At 42.6% G+C, this 20,527-nt stretch overlaps 1 protein-coding gene across 1 annotated transcript in view; it reads left to right on the top strand.

Moving 5' to 3' along the window:
- The window catches only part of LOC115195769 (POU domain, class 6, transcription factor 2), a 91,500-nt gene extending 72,292 nt beyond the window's left edge, over positions 1 to 19,208 (top strand). Inside the window, exons 7-10 of the mRNA XM_029756000.1 lie at positions 4,181 to 4,390; positions 7,553 to 7,706; positions 10,743 to 10,911; positions 15,207 to 19,208. Coding sequence (XP_029611860.1) covers positions 4,181 to 4,390; positions 7,553 to 7,706; positions 10,743 to 10,911; positions 15,207 to 15,729 — 1,056 coding nt within the window. The 3' untranslated portion in view covers positions 15,730 to 19,208. The remainder of the gene's footprint in view (positions 1 to 4,180; positions 4,391 to 7,552; positions 7,707 to 10,742; positions 10,912 to 15,206) is intronic.
- The last annotated feature ends 1,319 nt before the right edge of the window (positions 19,209 to 20,527 follow it).

Below are 20,527 nucleotides of genomic sequence, written 5' to 3'. Positions count from 1 at the left end.
CCACATGCACTGTTAACCTGCATGCACACAACCAGGGAGGAACTCCATTGGAATACAAATCACTCCTGCTCGTGGAAGTCCTCAGAGGTAGAGGAAACATTCTGGCATTGCCATTTTAACTTTTGAACACCTGCTTTAACGATAACAGCAGGACAAATTAAGCCAGGTGAATGCTAGTTGCTGTGCAGATTTGCATGTTTGTGGAAGATTTTACTGTACCCAACATTACCTACACCGGCATTCCATCTTAGAGCCAGACAATCAAGAGGATTCGGGAGATGTATAAAGCAATTTACATACCCTTATCAAATTGATATGCTTGGTGTCTTGGAGCTCTAATGAAGAAAGTCAGGATTTCCCAACATGGGCCTCTATTCCCTTCACGGAGAGAGAAGGAGGGGAAAATGGCTAAAGATATAGTCTGGCCACCATGGCTAACGCCACCGATTGGCCTGGCTGAGGAGATGACATTTCTGTGGAAACAAGAGAAGAGCAGCATAATCTTCATTGTATTTATTTATTTATTTATTTATTTTCACCTTTATTTAACCAGGTAGGCTAGTTGAGGCCAAGTTCTCATTTGCAACTGCGACCTGGCCAAGATAAAGCATAGCAATTTGACACATACGACAACACAGAGTAACACATGGACTAAACAAAACGTACAGTCAATAATACAGTAGAACGAAAGAAAACAAAAAGTCTATATACAGTGAGTGCAAATGAGGTAAGTTAAGGCAATAAATAGGCCATGGTGGCGAAGAAATTACAATATAGCAATTAAACACTGGAATGGTAGATGTGCAGAAGATGAATGTGCAAGTAGAGATACTGGGGTGCAAAGGAGCAAGATAAATAAATACAGTATGGGGATGAAGTAGGTAGATAGATGGGCTGTTTACAGATGGGCTATGTACAGGTGCAGTGATCTGTGAGCTGCTCTGACAGCTGGTGCTTAAAGTTAGTGAGGGAGATATGAGTCTCCAGCTTCAGAGATTTTACAGTTTGTTCCAGTCATTGGCAGCAGAGAACTGGAAGGAAAGATGACCAAAGGAGAAATTGGCTTTGGGGGTGACCAGTGAGATATACCTGCTGGAGCGCGTGCTACGAGGGTGCTGCTATGGTGACCAGTGAGCTGAGATAAGGCGGGGCTTTACCTAGCAGAGACTTGTAGATAACCTGTAGCCAGTGGGTTTGGCAACGAGTATGAAGCGAGGGCCAACCAACGAGAGCATACAGGTCGCAATGGTGGGTAGTGAATGGGGCTTTGGTGACAAAACAGATGGCACTGTGATAGACTACATCCAGTTTGTTGAGTAGAGTGTTGGAGGCTATTTTATAGATGACATCACCGAAGTCAAGGATCGGTAGGATGGTCAGTTTTACGAGGGTTTGTTGGCAGCGTGAGTGAAGGAGGCTTTGTTGTGATATAGGAAGCCGATTCTAGATTTAATTTTGGATTGGAGATGCTTAATGTGAGTCTGGAAGGAGAGTTTACAGCCTAACCAGACACCCAGGTATTTGTAGTTGTCCACATATTCTAAGTCAGAACCGTCCAGAGTAGTGATGCTGGACGGGCGAGCAGGTGCGGGCAGTGATCGATTGAATAGCATGCATTTAGTTTTACTTGTGTTTTAGAGCAGTTGGAGGCCACGGAAGGAGAGTTGTATGGCATTGAAGCTCGTCTGGACGGTAGTTAACACAGTGTCCAAAGAAGGGCCAGAAGTGTACAGAATGCGTAGAGGTGGATCAGAGAATCACCAGCAGCAAGAGCGACATCATTGATTAATGTGTTCATTAATGAGTTCTGCTGAGAGAAGGGAGAGAGAGAGAGCGAAAGAGGACCCAGGTCCTGACCATTCCTGACACGCCTCACGATTCGGGAAAAAAAATACAGGAGGAGGAAAAAGACAAAAAGGAAAGAGAGACATAAAGAATGCTGGTTGGACAAAGCTGACAATACTATTGTTTGTGAGAAGGTGCCACAGCGTATGTTGTTAAAAAATGTCATAACTGGCTGTAGCCTGAGACCAAAGCATGTCTTCTCCATGGACCTCTCTGAATCTACAGGTAAAATAATAATAAGTTGTGGGTGCTTATATTTGTTCTGTTATACACAAATGTGTGATGGAAATGTGTTTCTTCCGTATCCCAACTCCCCCTGAGACACCCACAGGGAGTGGGGTCACAGTAAAGGTCGCCATTGGCCAGCGCCCCTGGAGCAATTAGGGTTTAGTGCCTTGCTCAAGGGCACAGCGACAGATTTTTCACCTTGTCGGCTCCAGTATTCAAGCCAGCGACCTTTCGGTCAGTGGCCCAACGCTCTAAACTCGAGGCTACCTGCCGCCCACCAGGTCTTCCCTCTAAATGTATTATGTTTTACAGAATCAGTGTCACAATCGACTGCCTTGAGAAATGCCATTTGAGCACTGCCACGCAACACCCAGGAAGTCTGAGGGAGAGGTGGAGACGCGGCGCTAGCGGTGCGTCCGGGGACGAGAGCTAAGCTGTCAGTTCCCTGCCTGTGTGTTATTACGTTTATAGAACAACCACTTAGTCCAATAAGGATGAATAATTGAGCGGAACAAGTCAACCGCCACAGAGGCACGCGAAGCCAGCCGTCGGGAGGCATGAGCGTCAGGCGGCGCAATAAAATATGCTAAGTGGCAGGAGAGGAGAGCATTACAGGGTGGAATCGGAGCAGGCGACACGGAGCGCGGAGAGAGAGATAAATTATCTGTCGCTTAATGCGAAGCAACGTAAGCAAATGAGCCGTGGAGGGGATGAATTACAGATTGCCGGCCTACAATTCTACCACTGATCCCCCCACATTATATCAAACAGAGAATGGGGAGAGAGGGGAGGGGGACCAGGCAGAGGGAGGCATGGCAGGAAGAATTAGATTAGCACCGGGAGCAGTGGTGAGATGCTGGACTACAGTATGAAGGGATCTGTTTGCATCTCGCTGTGAAATCATATGAAGTGACAGGTGCATGTGTAATAATTGAATCCCTGCCTAGATGAAATTATGTCGGTGTCTCATTTATACACGAGGCTTGAAGTAGGTCGAAACCCTGTGCAGCACGAGCTACCAAAACATTCATTGTGCTTGTGTCCATTTATTTTTGCTTTGAATTTTGCCTGTGACTGTTTACATATCTATAAAAAAAATGTGAATGTGCCAGCCCAAATCTTCCAGCCTGGTCCAAACGACAAGGTTTGTAAAATAATGGCAACCCCAACCATGTTCACTCTCCTCTGGCATAATGGGTGCTGATGTTCTGTCAGTGGAGAGAGCAGGCAGAGAGACTGAAGTTGTCTGTCCAGGACCAGTCCTCAGATGACATTAACCTTCATCATTGGGAAGAGGCGCTAAGTCCCCCCCCCCCCCTAAAGCGCTACTCTTGGCCGCACTCTGGCAGCTCTGAGAGCTAAAACGCTGTGGTGACACTCTTCCGCCCTTTTTGATCTGCACTTCCTGATTACAGCCGTGGAGGAGAGCAGAGGAGAGCTGGAGGGGGGGGGGGGGGGGGGGGAGAGGGGAGTAGGGGATGCAGTACCCCAGGGACCCTGGGAGCTGTTTGGTCGTGTGTGTGTGTGTGTGTGTGTGTGCGCGTTGAGGGAAGGGAGGGAGATCTCTCAACACAGCCACATTACCAACCCCCCCTTAACAGAAACAGACAAAGACGCATATACACACATGAATCACACACACACGCCCCTCTCCTGGCCTGGTGATGGATAACACAGTCAGTGGTCTGCACCAGCACACACACAGGTACTCAGAGCTGACCTTTGCAGTGTGCTCCCAGCTGGGTGCTCTGCCTTTGCTTGCCTTGGCCTATAAAAAGCTCCTCTGTGACAGATGATCAGAGAATCTGCCTGTGCGTTCCCTCATACACTTACTCAACCATCAAGTGCTCTGCGCTTGGGCTTGATACTGTCATTCTAATGGTTTGGGCGCTCACTGATATACTTGTATTGACGTGCACAGTACTTTATGTTTTACTTGCTGGGGGATTTCATACAGAACATGAACATCGCTCCATACTTCTGTCCAGTAGATCACACGAACAATATGTTCTAATGACGTTCACCCTCCTACACTTATCCGTGTACTGTAGCTCACTGGAACGACCCATCTGATTTCTCCCCTTCTCCTCTCACCCCTCCTTCGTAGATAATTGGAACGATCCCACTTATGCCCAACTCTGGGGGGCCCTCGAGCCAATCAGGGGGCGTAAACCCAGCGCTGCAGGTCCAGCCAATTACACCCCAGCTTCTGACCAACGCCCAGGGCCAGATCATCGCCACGGTGATCGGCAATCAAATCCTGCCTGTCATCAACACCCAGGGAATCACACTGTCACCAATCAAGCCTGGACAGCAGGTAACCACACACACAGACGTACAGTACACACACAGATACAAACATGCGTGCACACACACAATGCAGACACATGAAGATATGTTCCTAATCACAGTACATTTGCAGACCAAAAACTCTCCATCCAATTGGCGACAGATTTTCATGCGACTATTCTAAATTCCACATAAGCAAACGATGCGCATTTTCCCACCAGAGATGTGTTTCCACCAAACGGACTCGTTGCGGATAAAAGGCTGTGCGTGATGACGTAGTGCTTAGAAAAATGACTTCAACTCTACTGATGGTTTTGTCACAAAAACAATTATATAGCGAACGTGTCCACTCTGGTATTGGTACGTGCGCGCTAGCCAACAGCTTGCAGATACAGTGCGGGTATAGCCTACATGATGAGATTATTATGGACAAAAGAGCAAGATTATTTACATTTGTCAAACGTCAACCAAGCATCGAACATCATGTCACCAGAATAAGACCCTCGATATTTATAGGAAAGGAGCATCACTCATCACCGTGCACTTTCACCACCCTGTGAAGTTCACCGTAACTTCTTTCATCTGTAGCCTAATAAACTGCATGCTTTCTCGAGTCGTAGTGGGAGGACCACGCAACATGTCCATCGCATGATGGTTAGAGCATTGGCCGGATCCCCGAGGCGACAAGGTAAAAATCTGTCGTTCTGCCCCTGAACAAGGCAGTTAACCCACTGTTCCTAGGCCGTCATCGTAAATAATATTTTTTTCTTAACTGACCTGCCTAGTGAAATATAAGTAAAATCAAAAAATGTATCAATATTTGCGCATAAAAGCTTTTCCACCGCCATTTATCGCATAATTAACTTTACCATCACAAAAAGATCCCACCTTGTCCAGCGTGTGTTTTTTGTCGACATTTGGAAAGTTTACTGACAAATTTGCTCTTTCCGTCAGGCCTGCTGTGACATTTTTTTAGGCATAAAAAGGTTGGATGGAAACCTGGTTATAGGAACACATAGATACACACTATAAAAAATGGGCGAGGAGAAAAATCTGTGTAGATTGAACTTTTTTTTCGGGTTTACTCTTGAGAAAAGTAACCCGTACAAAACGAGTCAAGTCTGATGTTTTTGTTTTTCAGCTATCAAGTCGTCTCATCTTCCGTCTAAACGCAACTTGAAAAGGTTATACCTTCACAAAAAAAACACAACTCCCAACTGTAACATTTCACTGGTCCCAGTGTTTGGAAGAAGTTGCTTTCGATAAAACCATTCAAATTGACTCTTTTGACTAGAGCAGTAAAGATTATAGAAATACTACAGAAAGAAGAAATAAATCTGTCGAGCAGTAGAGTGTGTGCGTGTGTGTAAAGCACCTGTCAGGCATCCTCTTAGACACCCTCTCAAGAAGCATGCAGAGCTCCTGCAGAGCCAAACAAATAGCAATGCTTTTCATCATCCCATTTAAAACTAAAATACTCCCTCCCCCCCCACAACTATTTGACCTCTGTGACCTGAGCATGTTGTAATTCTCCTTCATAATCAAACATTTAAAGGGATAATCATGTGTCTCTAGCTAGCAAAACAATACAAGACCAGACTGAACCTCTAAAAGGGACAGAAAGCTCTCTTGTGCTCGGAAGAACATTGAGTTCTTTAATGCTGTTTGTTTGTATGAGTGAGGTTAAATCCCACCTAGTGCGGAAGTTTTATGTACAAAGTAAATAGCTTCCTTCTTTTGGACTTGTACATACATGGTAGGTGACAGACGCACACCTACTAATGAAACCAAATAAATTACACAGGTTTAAGTCTACCTAACATCGACCGGGCTTTCAGACGTAAAAAAAAGCAGGTTAAAAAAGTGAAACATGATATGTAAATGGGAAGGACAATAATTCCATCTGATAGGGTGGATTAACTCAGAAGACGGCCTTAAATGTGACTTCACGGAACACCAGATCACACTCGTGATCGAATGGATGCATTTGTAATAATGTTTATGGTTTTTGTCCTCACTTCAAAGACGCACGACGGCGACAGTTCCACAGGTGTAATTTATGGTTGTCAGCGCCGGCAGTGCGGAATATTTCCAGTGAAGCTAGATAATTCTCTCTGCCTGTCAGCTGTCTTGACAGTATGTGCATCTCTGTTGACATCCACCGCACTTTCCAAACAAACACATACCGAGGAGAAAATAATTAATAGCGAGAGAGAGGAGTGGGAAAGCCAACCTAGTTTACGGAGGAGACGGCCTTCACTTTAGAGTGAAGACATATCAGCTTGATCTTGTAAGAGCAATTCATTTGCTCACAAACATGAAAATACATTGTTTTCATGGAGCCGAAGCACATTGCCTGTAAATCCTAAATGATGTTTGATACGGGAGCGGGGGTGTCCACGTGTCTTTTCCTGCACAGACCTGCCTTCATTAGCAATTCCTATTGTCATAGTGTTCTCTACACTCCTGTATGGCAGAGAGAGAGAGAGGAGGAGAGAGTGGAAGAGAGAGAGAGAGTGGAGGAGAGCGAGTGGAAGAGAGAGAGAGAGAGGAGGAGAGAGAGTGGAAGAGATGGGAAGAGAGAGAGAGAGGAAGAGATGGGAAGAGAGAGAGAGAGCGAGAGAGAGAGAGAGAGCGAGAGAGAGAGAGCGAGAGAGAGAGAGAGAGAGAGAGCGAGAGGTGGAAGAGAGAGAGAGAGAGAGAGAGAGCGAGAGAGCGAGAGCGAGAGGTGGAAGAGAGAGAGAGAGAGAGAGAGAGAGGTGGAAGAGAGAGAGAGAGAGGTGGAAGAGAGAGAGAGAGAAATACAAACAGCAGAGACACCAGTCATCTCCTATCAAACCCCACTGTCTGTCTCTACACAAATGTAACACTGTCTGTTTCAATAAAACCTAGCCCTGACTAGTTTACTCTATTGACCCGACTATTGATACTGCATTGTGTGTTATCATTCTGAATAGTTGTTAGCATACACTGTAATGATCATATAACCTCTTTACACAAACCTAATCATATTATGTTCAGCTGTTAATGTCAAATAGAATTGCTGCAGTGTCACAGCAATGTACAGGTGCTGGAGAGTCACCATAGCTGCTGTGGGTGGATATGAAGATCGCTTATAGTGCTATTGGTGCAACGTTATAGGGGTTGTATTGTTGTTTTAAGTCAATATTTCATTTCTGTGTGTCCTCAGCTGCCTCAGGCTCAGCATGTTCAGACAGGCCCAGTGTCGTCTCAGCCCAACCTGCTCCACATGCCCCACAGCCAGAGTCCTCTCCGCCAGGCCTCTTCCTCCTCCTCGTCCTCCTCTTCCTCCTCCGCCCTCAGCGTGGGTCAGCTGGTCAGCAGTGAGTACCCGGTGACACACTCGCACACACACACACGCGCACACACACACGCACACGCACACACACGCACATGTTAAGAGAACATACAAGTCTACAGATAAACCTACATTGTCAGAGAATTTTGTAATTGACCGCAGTGAACCTTCTATTTCAAGAGCACTGGATTTCTGTTTGTCCAGAAACTTTAGATTGTTCTCCTTCCTCTTCTTAAAGAATTTATTTAATATTCTGTTTATTAGACTATCAAAAACACTGTGTGTAGTGAACACCAGCCTCAGATTCCAAATGCTTAGCCCTCTGTGGACCCTTAATAAATCATAGGGCCTAAGGCTTTTCAGCATGCCAACCGTTGCCTTAAAAACTCTGTTTTAGTCAGATAAATATAAATACATTTAATTTGTCACAGGCTATTCACTTAAATTCCCTCATTTTGAAGGCATCTGAGGCTGAGTTCTGCATTCAATATAAAGAAGTTGCCATTGATCAACTTGTTTTATGTACTGGGTGGTTTGAGCCCTGAATTCTGATTGACTGAAAGCCATGGTATATCAGACCATATACCACGGGTATGACAAAACATTTCGTTTGACTAAATTGGTAACCAGTTTAAAATAGCAATAGGACTCCTCGGCTAAGGGCTGGGCCTAAGAACAGCCCTTAGCCATGGTATATTGGCCATATACCACACCTCCTCTGGCCGTATTGCTTAATCACACCATGGCATTGTTGATAATACTTGTTTCTGATTGGCTTGAAGGCCATTCTAGAGCGTGCATTATTTCCTTGTAACACATGGTATATCAGCGCAGTAAAATTCGATGGCTATAGTTCATTCTTACATGTTCTATGTTTCAGCTGCTTTTGAAAGCAACAGTCGAATTGAATTCAATTGTCATACTAGCAAGCGAGGACTGATGGTTTGGTTAGCTAAACTAGCAAGTCTGTTTGTTTGGTTACCAAGGCAACTACCGTAGCTACCTAGTAAACGTTCTAGCTACTTCAGTGGACGTTGAACACATTTCTACTGTCAAATGAACGCATAGAAGTGATCGGCATGGTATGAAAGGGTTAATAATCAAGTCGGGGGTTCTCCGTCAATGCATCGCGGAACACACCTTCCACGTGGTTCTAGAATGCATAGCCCCTCGGTGAATATCCCGTATGTGGACATGGAGCCTTATTTCTGCGTCCAATCATACGTAATACACTTTTGGATTCTACATTCCTCTTGCCAATATACTGCCCTGGCCCAGCTCATTGTATTTGCAAGGCCCAAGGGCAACACTTTATTTGGAGAGTCCATCTGTAGATGCTCTACAGACTACCCACAAACCATCATTAGCATTTAACCTAACTATCTACTAACCCTAACCTTAACCCGTATCCTAACCCTAAACTTAACCCTAACCTTAACCCTTACCATTATTCTAAACCTAACCCTAACCGTAACCTTAGCAAGCAGTTGCTTATCAACAGATAGTATCCATACTATAGTAAAGTATGACCAACATTTTTATTCTAAATGAGCGGATGGTCTTTTTCAAACATTCAATGTCTTTTCGGATCACAAATACCTACACAGGGTACATAGGAATTTCAAACCCAATGTAAATGAAATCCAAGGTCATCATATGGAATGTGTATTATTTGGTAAAGCCTTGAAGGCAGTCGTATAGGAAGGAGACCAGCGATGGATCACAGTGGACAGACAGTGTGGGCACCACCTACAGAGAGGACTAATCATTTCGTATAGAAACACACTTCAGCGGCTCTCCGTTGGGGATGATCAGATGCTCATCAAGGTTGAACTGATGAGGATGCAGCTAGTGACCATCCTCCCATCCTTTTAAGATATACAGGGCCTGCATCCCAAATGGCAGCTTATTCCGTATATAGTGCCCAGCATTTGACTAGACGAACCCTCCATTCAGTGGAGAAAAAAATAACGATAGGTCCTGGTCAAAGTAGTGCACTACATTGGGAGTAGGGTGCCATTTGGGATGACTTGGTCCCATGTCTCCAGATGTTCGCACGTCTAGAACTCTGCCGCCGTAGAAGCTCAGAATCGCTGCGTCTCTTAGGAGGCCTCACGGCAAGATGGCAGCCCGATAGATTTTTTTCTTCTTAAATACGCTTGGAAAATTCCTTTTAATAATTCATTGATAATGACCAAGATGAATAATTCACTGGCACAAACTTTGCTTTAGTAAGCAGGATGCCAGGGCACCTGACATTGATGTACAATGTGAAATCACTTTTTATTAGCTATGAAATTCTTCAAAATGCTTCAGGGAAAATAGGTCCCCAAAGTCACTTAAATGTGGGTCCGCAAAGCAGCAATTTACAAACAACGTTTATACGATAAAATGTCTTTAGAGTAGAGTTGGATGTCATCTTTGAACAATTGAGTAGTGCAGCACACACAGCAGCACAATCGTTCTGTGGAGGTGTCAATTTACTTCCCCAAAGGAGGGACGGATGATTGGAATGATCCTCTAATAAACATTCCACAGGCTTCTTTTTATCATGATAAAAGCACAGATTTTGGGCTATAAAACTGTTGGCTTTCAGTCTGCTTATTGTCCCTAATGAAACAGGAGGAATGCCGAGAACGGCAATGGCACCGCGGCGGACTAGCCAATTGAATGGACATGTCTCTACGCTGCTGTGTCCATTATGTGTCTATGAGCTTTTATGTCGAAGATTAAATGAGGAACGTTTTCAATGTGGTGTTAAACGCAAAGCCCGCCATTCACTCTCGATACCATCACAGTACACATTGTACAGAGACTGCTATTATCAACCAGTGGGCAGAGAAGCACCAGAATTTCAATCACCGTTAACTCAATTCATAATATATTTCTAAACCTACTGCTGTTGTTCGTCAACAGAGACCAGAAATGTCACATTATAGTGGAATGTATGTGAATTAGCTATATTCTTTGTATTCGGTGTGTTTAATGGCGCTAACCCGCCTCCATCTGTACTCCCTGACAAATGTTTTTTTTAAAGGAGTTGTATTGTCTTGTATTGTAGACCCCCAGACGGCCGCCAGCGAGGTGGATGGGGTCAACCTGGAGGAGATTCGGGAGTTCGCCAAAGCGTTCAAAATCCGCCGCTTGTCCCTGGGCCTGACCCAGACGCAGGTGGGCCAGGCGCTCAGCGCGGCCGAGGGCCCGGCCTATAGTCAGTCTGCCATCTGCAGGTAAGGAGGACTTGGGGTGCCGAATGAATCACAGCAAAGCATGCTATTTTCTGGCATAGATCTGTTGATTATGGTGTCTCCTGGAATATTCCTATCCTTCCCGTCAAGTGATAAAAGGTTTTTTTCTTGACTGCAGTGCAGAAGCTAAGTTGACTTACTCGTTGTGGTACTAAAAGGGCAAATGAATGCAATATCTTACCAGTTTTATTAAAATAAATATGTCGAACCTCGTGTGGATCGTCTGAAACGGCTTTATATCGGAATGACGTACGGTCATTTCTCTGTAGATCAACTGATCCTCTCGCTGCGCTCTCCTGTCGGTGTCGTAGTCGCTACAGTAGACAAAGGTGCTCAGGAGTGCTGTCTTTGAGACGGCACATCACTTTCTGGTGTCCATGACGACTCACATCCATATTTCATCTCATATTTAAGCAGACATCATTAAGATATTAAAATGAATACATAATTGAAGACCATCCAGTCAAATCAAGGTCTCACGTCAATTCTTTGTCCTCCTCTCTCTTTTTTTTCTCTCCTCTGACATGACTTACTTATGCAAAATACATTACCTAGAGTATTACCCGAAGCACTTAAAGCATTTAATAATTACTAAGGCCTATTGCTGTTCACTCTACATTGGGCTTAAGAGAACCTGACAAGAACCGGTCTGTTAATAAGATTGTCATGTTCTACAGTCCTGTAAGGACGTGCGTTTAAACGCTGCGTTATCTATTCATTAGATAATCAGACATTTAGTGTTACCAGGTAATGTCTCGTCCTTTTTAAGCCTTTCCTCCTTTAACTTCAGCACCAATTAACTAAACCTTACCTAAAACCCTTAGAAGTGCACATCTCTAGCCGTTATATTACAATCACAGCATTCAAACTCCTTCATTCTTAAGTTTCCCATGATCTAAAAGTACAATTATTTCTGTTTTATTTTTCTCACCAAATTTAGGAAATCAATCGTTTTAATGTCGGAATCGCATCTAATTAAGTTCGGACATTTGGCAGTGACCTGTGGCTAATGTCATTTTGCCTTTTCTTCGTAGTCTACCCACCAATATAGTATTGTGCTTTACTGTAGTGGCGTGCTTTACTGTAGTGGCGTGCATCACTGTCAACAGTTATCATCACTGTGCCCCTTGTTATTCCTGTATTCATTTGTAATGCGCTTCTGAACTGCATGTGCTCTGCCGATGACCTGTCCTGCCTACAGTAACGTGACACACTGCTACCATGCGCTCTTAAAATGTTCATCACATCAACATCAAATGGCCCGGTATCATCTGAAACTGGGGGAGCAGGGTTCTTATGAGCAACGGCCCTTTCAAACTAATGTTTCAAGTCTTCCAAAAAAATCGCCCATGAAATATTTACAAGCATGCATAATTCAGACATTTAGAACGTACATTAAAAGCCATTAGCTTCAAAAATAAAGAAACAGGTAATGTGTCCTCGTGGGTTTATCTATGTCGGTAAGACCGTCGTTTTTTTGTTTTGTTGGTATGACGTTTTAAGTAGATTGTCTTCACATGCTTTAGTTTAGTTAACATCAACAGAGACATGGAAGTTGGAGGAGACGAGGGGACCGCGTGCTAGCTTAGGGGCTTGCTGTTGTCATATATCACTGGAACAGACAGTGACACAGAGTTCCATCTTGTCGGATTCCATTGCTCACTTTGTTAAAAAGCTTTATTAGCTTATCACAGGGCCACAAACATCCCATAAGGACATCATCAGACCAATGGGTTTGAATATTGTCTTATCATAGAGTGCTTTGTACAAGCAGCAAATACAATCTGTCGTGTTGGGGCGGCAGGGTAGCCTAGTGGTTAGAGCGTTGGGCTAGTAACTGAAAGGTTGCAAGTTCGAATCCCCTAGCTGACAAGGTACAAATCTGTCGTTCTGCCCCTGAACAAGGCAGTTAACCCACTGTTCCTAGGCTGTCATTGAAAATAAGAATTTGTTCTTAACTGACTTGCCTAGTAAAATAAAATGTAGGTTTAAAATAATGATATTGCATAAATGCTTTTTAGATAACGTTGCAAATTATGATTGATGGCATGCTTTCACAAATGGATGACACATTTTCTTGCAGAAAAATATGCATTAAGTTTAAATCCACCTCGCCCTCAATGCAACTACACGTCCAAAGATTCACAGTGCTGTTAATGTGAATACCGCTCAGAATGCATCGGTGCACAGTGTTGTCTTAACTACTCGTTTCTGGTGTAATTCCTGAATGGGGAATTATGTTTCCATGTTTAAGCTGCATGCATTTACAACATTAATTTACACTCAAACTTACACATCAAATTAAGCAGAAACGTGCCTTCACATCCACCCTATTTATATTGCATCGCCTCTACTTCTTTCTCCACCTGTACCTGGCATGTTGGATTCATATCTGAAAGCTCGGATACTGATTTAATACATCGGATCTGTCCCCTGTATTCTGTAAGTAATGGCCCTTCCACTTAGTCAAATACCCATTCTTACACATGGCCTCACGATATTGTTAAAGGGTTAAACAAACAGCACTGTAAGCATTAGCACTTAGCAGATGTTTATGCATGGCCTGAAAAAGGTACTTTTAAGACCGTTGGGAGAGAGAGAGGAAGGGGGGGTAAAAGAGGTAGATATACAGTATGTATTCATTTCCCACTGGTGGTTCTCAACTAGTAGGAGTGGCTCCTCACTGAGGAACCAGCCGAGCAGCTCTCCACTCATTTGAGTGCATTTGGTCCCTGTCGATCCATGAAATGTCCTGTTTCTACCCACTCCTTATATTTACTGGCTAATGTATTCCTTGCGGGATGGAACTGTCCTCTTTCCCACTGTTTAAGAGTGGCTTATAAATAATACTGCCCGTCGACAAGCAGAAATGTAAAAACAGAGATGGGGAACAGCGGGAAAAACACAGGGTATTATTCGCTATCGTTCTGTATAACAAGTCGACTCTCCACTAAAAAAATGTCTTTCGTTTTGGTCCTGTGAGAGGGGTCCTTTCTCCCAGCTCTGAGGCATCTCCTCACCTGCCTTCCAGGAAGATTATATCAAAGGCATCCGTGATAGGTCGAGGTCATAGAAGAGGCCTAGACAAGTTCCGCTGTTGTTTTAAAGGCGTATTCCTTTTTCTCTCAGCCGCTCGCCCCCGAACACCTAGACAGATGTCTGGGCTCTCATTAGAGGGCAGGGCAGCTTAAACCACACTCTGACACTGATTCCATTATTACACGGCATGTGAGAAACCCAGCAACTTTAGCCCAGGTCCATCATCCTTCAGCACGTCCAAGCCAAACGCCATCTCTGTGCTTGTCTCACAGAACACTGCAGCTGACAGGGTCAAAATACACCGAGTTACAGTACAGATACCCCTTACAATGTTCTAATAGTACAGTAGTATATATCCACTATTTGTTGAGTGCATACTGATCCAGCAAGCCATAATTTAGCTACTGTTCATGACTTAGGAACTCTTTCAGAACTTTGGAACTATAGTTTTGAGCTATTGAGGGTTCTTTTCAAAGGCACTAAAGTACACAATAGACTAAATTAGAATATTTACTTATGCTTCATGCATTCATAAACTTGCAAGTATATTCAAGACTGAAAAGGGGAAATGTATTCTTTTTAAATATACAATGAGCCCTTAGGAGGGAGAAAAGTTTGAAAAATGTATTAAAATGTCCGTTTTTATGAATAATTCAAACTGCTTTTGTAAATGATGGTTCTGTGTTTAAGTGCTTGCACTGCTGCCTGCTTGACCATATGAATGAAAAACCTTGACTTTTATCACTTGAAGGGAAGGTATGGGAAAAAATGCATTGTTCGGTTAACCCCTTTTTACCTTTTTCTGATTGATGATATGATAGGTAGATGGTATTGTGTATCAATGCATACTAGTGTAGTCTCCATAGCTAAAGCTCAGTGTTTGATCATTATAGTCAGGTGCTCGGGCAGTTTTATTGGTCCATCTGAAGTATTTTTTTAGCCATTGGCAGGGTCTCCTCACCCCAACGCTGCCTATCTGGGACAGAGAACTACAGCCACAGCCAACCAAACAAAAGACAAGCGAACAAAGCGAAAACAAAATGGCACCACATGTAACGTTCACTTTCAACTGCTATAACTTTGGCTACAAACTGTCATGAATGTAACCAAGGCTGGTGGGTGTCTCTGTCCCAGTGGCAGCTGCTTGGGATAGGAGGCCCAGTTCACTGAGGCAGGCAGGTTATCCCTTGGCCCAGCAGGGCACCTAAGTAAGATTCTTCTCTCTCAATTCTCCCCAGACACACCATCCTGAGAAGCCACTTTTTCCTACCACAGGAAGCCCAAGAGAACCCTATAGGTAGCAGTCTGACAGGCAAACTGAACCCTGGCCTTTTATATCCTGCCAGGTTTGAGAAGTTGGACATCACCCCAAAAAGCGCCCAGAAGATTAAGCCGGTTCTGGAACGCTGGATGGCCGAGGCCGAGGCCCGCCACCGGTCCGGCATGCAGAACCTGACCGAGTTTATCGGCAGTGAGCCCTCCAAAAAACGCAAGCGGAGGACCTCTTTCACCCCACAAGCGCTGGAGATCCTCAACAGCCACTTTGAGAAGAACACGCACCCCTCTGGACAGGAAATGACCGAGATAGCTGAGAAACTCAACTATGACCGTGAGGTGGTCCGTGTCTGGTTCTGCAACAAGAGGCAAGCGTTGAAAAACACAATAAAGCGGTTGAAACAGCCCGGTGACCTGGACCTGGACCTCGGCCCGACCGGGCCCATGGACCCTCTCTCTGATTCTCTGGAAGAGCTCCCAAAATGAACGACCAAAACTAGAGGTAAAGAGGAAAGTCCTAACAACATGGTGGATCATGACCCAAAGTAAGATGAAGACTGAAAGAACATTCCTCTCCCTTTTTAAAGGCAACTGAAAGGACAGTTATGAAAGTTTGCAAACAAAAATAAGTGTTGTCCGTGTGATTACCACAGCTATTTAAATATTTTGGCAAAAACCAAATATAAGAAAAAATATGTTCACAATTGAGAGAAAAAATTACAAACCTACAGTGTGCTGTTTCAAAGCAATCGAATTCTGGCCTCATAGACCAGAACATTGTCCAAATTTGGGTTCCCATTAGGGAAATTTTAGTAAAGAGATCATACCAAAATCAAAGACAAAAACACTAACTACTTACCAAAGTCTGTTGCATCAGAATACTAAGAATAATTTTTTAAGTGTAAATGTGTTCTAAATTTTTACATTTGTACTGGCAAAAAATCTACGATATATGTGTGAGGTTGGGTGTACATTTTATCTTTGTTTCACTTAATTTTATTTCCTGGGCTTATATGTAAATATCTACTAAATACCGTCTTCAGATTGAAATCACAATGTCAAAGTTCTCTTTGAAAGATTTGTCGTGTAAATGCATTTTTGTGGTGAAACAATGACATTATGTTGTTTGTCTCAGATTCCTTCTCATCTGCAGCTATTTGAAGTCACAGTGTTTTTACAGGTAACAACTTTTACAGGTATTTATCAATGATTTTATGAGAGTGTCTATGTTTTGTTGATGAAGGACAATAAACTTAAGGCTGTCCAAACAGTGTGAGTATACTCAGCACCTAACCATAAAGGTTGTGTCTCTGTTCACCAAAATATTTATGTCATCCACTACGGAAGACAACGTCTTTTCAACCTTATTTTCCTTTTCTGACAACTGTGACTTTTTTTTATATATACAAACAGAAACATGCCGTCAATTCTGTTATTTCAGGCCTAGTGTTGTGTCAGGGAGAACTTCCCTCAATGTTATACTGTGTCAAGTGCTGCTGTAAGTCATTCTGTTGCCAAAGCCTGATAGCCAAAGAACACATTACTTCAGCTCAAGGACTTGGGGAGATTTTTTACCTTGGCCGATTACGTTTTAGTTATTTTGATGTGCTTATAAGTTCCCTTTTGTTCTTTTTTTTTCTGTGGGGTTTCTTTCATACACTGAGTTCAACTACTTTACACAAAAGCCAACGGAATGCCAAATAAAATGTTTACTTTCAAAAGAGAACTCTTTGTTAATTGACAACCCTCTTATATTGCAATATAGAAAATGTGTTGGACTGTGAGGACTTTTTTGCCCATTCCTTTCTGAAGTGTGTGTCTAGTTTGTTCTATTTGCTGTAGCATAGCGTAACAGAATTGCTCCCGCGTGTTTTCCGATAACAAGGTTTGGGTTACAGGAATCTGAAAACAAGACAACAAAACAAAAAAGGTAGCCCAAGCTTCAAATCATTAAGTACATTCTTCAGAGTACACTGTCACAGAGAACAAATTACACATGTAGAGGATTTAGCAATTATCTCACATTTTTCTGCCCTTAGAGCAAAATATGGATTACTTTCTTTAAGCATTCAGCAACTCATTCTAATCGAATCAATCGGAAGGTTTTTCTCATCTCTGAATCGTTGTCTTCAGGGGTCAAATACTGTTTGCAAAATGTCATGCTGTTGTTTTGTTTGTTTTCATTGTCTTTTGCTTTGAGTGATTCTATAGCGAAGCCTTGACAGACAGTATAGCCTAATTAAAAAAGTGTATTGGAAAAAAGTTGTGTGAAATGCAAGACAACCCAATAGCCCGTCCGCCAGACATAATCCATATTCATTTCAACTAACAAATCATAGGGTGTTGTTGCTGTGTAGCTGTTAATATACAGATCTAAACAGAGTCTCATCATAACGTCGAAGATCACCCCCCCCCATAGGTGTACTTCAATATCACCAGGACCCACATGGACGATTCAAGGAATCAATATTGTTACACCGTTGATGTGTCAATAACCTATACTGCCAATGTGTTGAACTTCTCCACGGAATATTGCAAACTAGTACATATGTGTAAAACCACTTCTCAGAACTCTTAAGATTTCACATTGATGTGAAATGTTCTTATTTGACTCATATAAAACACTTAAATAAGGTGAAGGGAGAACGGCGAGTGTTACATGACGGGGTGAGTGAACTTGGATTTTCTGCAATGTTTTCGTATTGGTGTGTTTTGTTCAATGTCTGTTAGTCCCCCTGTGCACTGTCGTTGCCTAGCAACGCAAAGTGCACTTGATAACACTTACAAACGCATAAGGAAATAGACATTCATTGATATGGTAGTCTGGACTGTATGTTCCAGTAGGCTGAGGTTTAAGAGGTACTATACATACAAGCTCCCTGACGAGTTCCTTATATTTATTCTTTATGGTATACCTTTACATGAAGTAGTGTTAAACAGTGTCATACTACACCTTTTAAGATATTCAAAGTCAGTATTACTAAATAGTGGTCAATCATAATATACTTTAAGTCATATGTGATTTAAATCAATCCAAAGATGTTTGTGTGTCCCCTCCCTCTCGCCCCACCTCATCCTGACATGTAAGAGAAGTGACGATGCTGCGGCGGATGTATAGTACGGGCATTGTAGTACTGAGGCTTAACAATGAAGCTGTAACCAAAAACAAAGACAAAGAACGGATTTATACCTTCGCTCAACCTTTCGATGCTGGACCAAAGCTCTATAGTTATATGCACATTGTACAGAGAAATGGGTTCATGTCGCTGACAATCTTGAAATACGAAGAGAGTCGATGATTAGATAGGTTGTAGTTCATTGACATTTTACCTCAGCCCTGTCCTCGTACACTGAGCAATGCCATGCAAACGCCATGACAGAAGAAAATACAGAAAAATGGCTCCTGTAAAATGTTTGTAAGTAGTGTTCACTTCTCATGGGGGGAAGGGGGGTCAGGGGGGGTTGTGTCTGAACTGAGATTCTGTATGACATGTGTTTTATTTTTGTCAAGTGGTTTCCAGGGTCACATGTACAGGACTTTCTAAACTTTGTTGTTACTTGTTTTTTTTTTTTCTCTCTCTCTCTGTGACTTTGTTACATGCACATCTCAGTTACAGTCTTCAAGGTGTGCCCTATTTCATAAGGGACAAAGAAGGCTTTATAATCGCACCCAATTATGTAAAAAAAAATAAAAAATAATCATAATTTAAATAAATGTTTTCAAACGATATCCACACAGACTCACACAACCAACTGGTTTTGAAATATTGTTAGAACTCAAGAACGACCTTGAAACCAAAGCTGATGAATCTGCAAAGGTTGCTTTAAATTTTATAGACCGAACTTAATCTATAGAGCAATATCTGTTTGGTCAGTTATGCAGCACTTTGTGTATTTCTAAAATTCTTCAAGTCTGTCACATTTATTTGTACCATAATTAATAATAAACAATTGTTTGACATGAATGGACTGTCTTGTTTCTTATGAAATGTAGAATAAATCATCCGAATCTAAAATATATGTTTAGGGACATTTCAGAGAAATTCTCTGCTAAGAGCTGCATATTGTGATGGAGAAAGCAATAATGCACCACGTTCCTAATATAGACTCTTAGAATAAGAGTGTTCGTCGGGGTTCTAAGAGTGTACCAACAGACATTGTAAACGCTGCAGTTGGGGTAATAAGGGATGGATTGCAGAAAATCGGCTTTTTGAATTCACTGTTCTCCAGTCTCACAAGATTTTGACATATTTTCCTATCCTCTTTTACCAATGCATACTTTGCTGTCAACGCAAGTCCATCTCAATTCCATTAAAACCCAGACACAGTGTATACGTACATGTATAGTTGGAGCATAAAGTTAACTCAGACTTCTGTGTTCTGCTCCGTATCCCCCACCCCCCCACCCCACCCCACCCCACCCCCTTGACTATCAGATTAGAGGGGGGGGGTTTTCTTGCACTTCCACTGTGCCATGATTGAGAGAGATGTGTCCACAAAGGCTTTTCCACCAATGAACCGCCTTTCAATACAGAGAGTTTGCACCTAAAAGCAAAACGGACAGGCTGCAAACCTCTGGGGTCAGTAGCAATTCATTTAGATTTCCATAGGGTCAATAGAAAGGAATACATGTCAGGGTTTTTTCACATCAATGTTTCATTTCTTTGCCTTAGCAGAAAACAATACCGATACAAGTGTATGATGGGGAAAACACATTCTTGGGTGAAAGCCTTTTGAAACTAAACTCCAAAGTTTGAAATAGCTTTCTTGTCCATGAAGCCTTTGAAAACTGACTGTCTGGTGAATAGAAAGTAGTAAATAAATAATAATAATAAAAAAAAGCACAGAAAACATAAATGATTAACATTAGGCTGAAAACTGATGTTGAAGATGTTTTTTGTCATCCTTTCAGTTTTCCCCCTCTTCGTTTCCAAATACTAGATGTATTTTTAAGTGGCGATGGTTGAGGTATAACTTGGGCTATTTGATATTCTTTTGTTTTGTATTTATTCCAGTTCCTTTATTTTACTAGGTGCAATATCATTGTGCAGAGGCAGCTATTCCGACTCACCTTTTTTCAATATCTTCAAATGTTTCTAGTTTGTTGATGGAAAAGTAAACTTCAACTCCAAAAGTTAGTGTCAATAAGTGAGTGACCAGTGCACAGAAACAACAGAAACAACAGATCTCACTCTCAACATATAGACAACACACTCATCTTGTTAAGGAGAGGTGTAACCCGATATGTTGAGGTGGAATCATAGAAATGGAATAGAATAGACAA

Source organism: Salmo trutta, chromosome 6, assembly GCF_901001165.1.
Source record: "Salmo trutta chromosome 6, fSalTru1.1, whole genome shotgun sequence".
Lineage (NCBI taxonomy): Eukaryota > Metazoa > Chordata > Actinopteri > Salmoniformes > Salmonidae > Salmo > Salmo trutta.
Note: the sequence above shows the minus strand (reverse complement) of the source record. Positions and strands in the feature narration are given on the sequence as shown.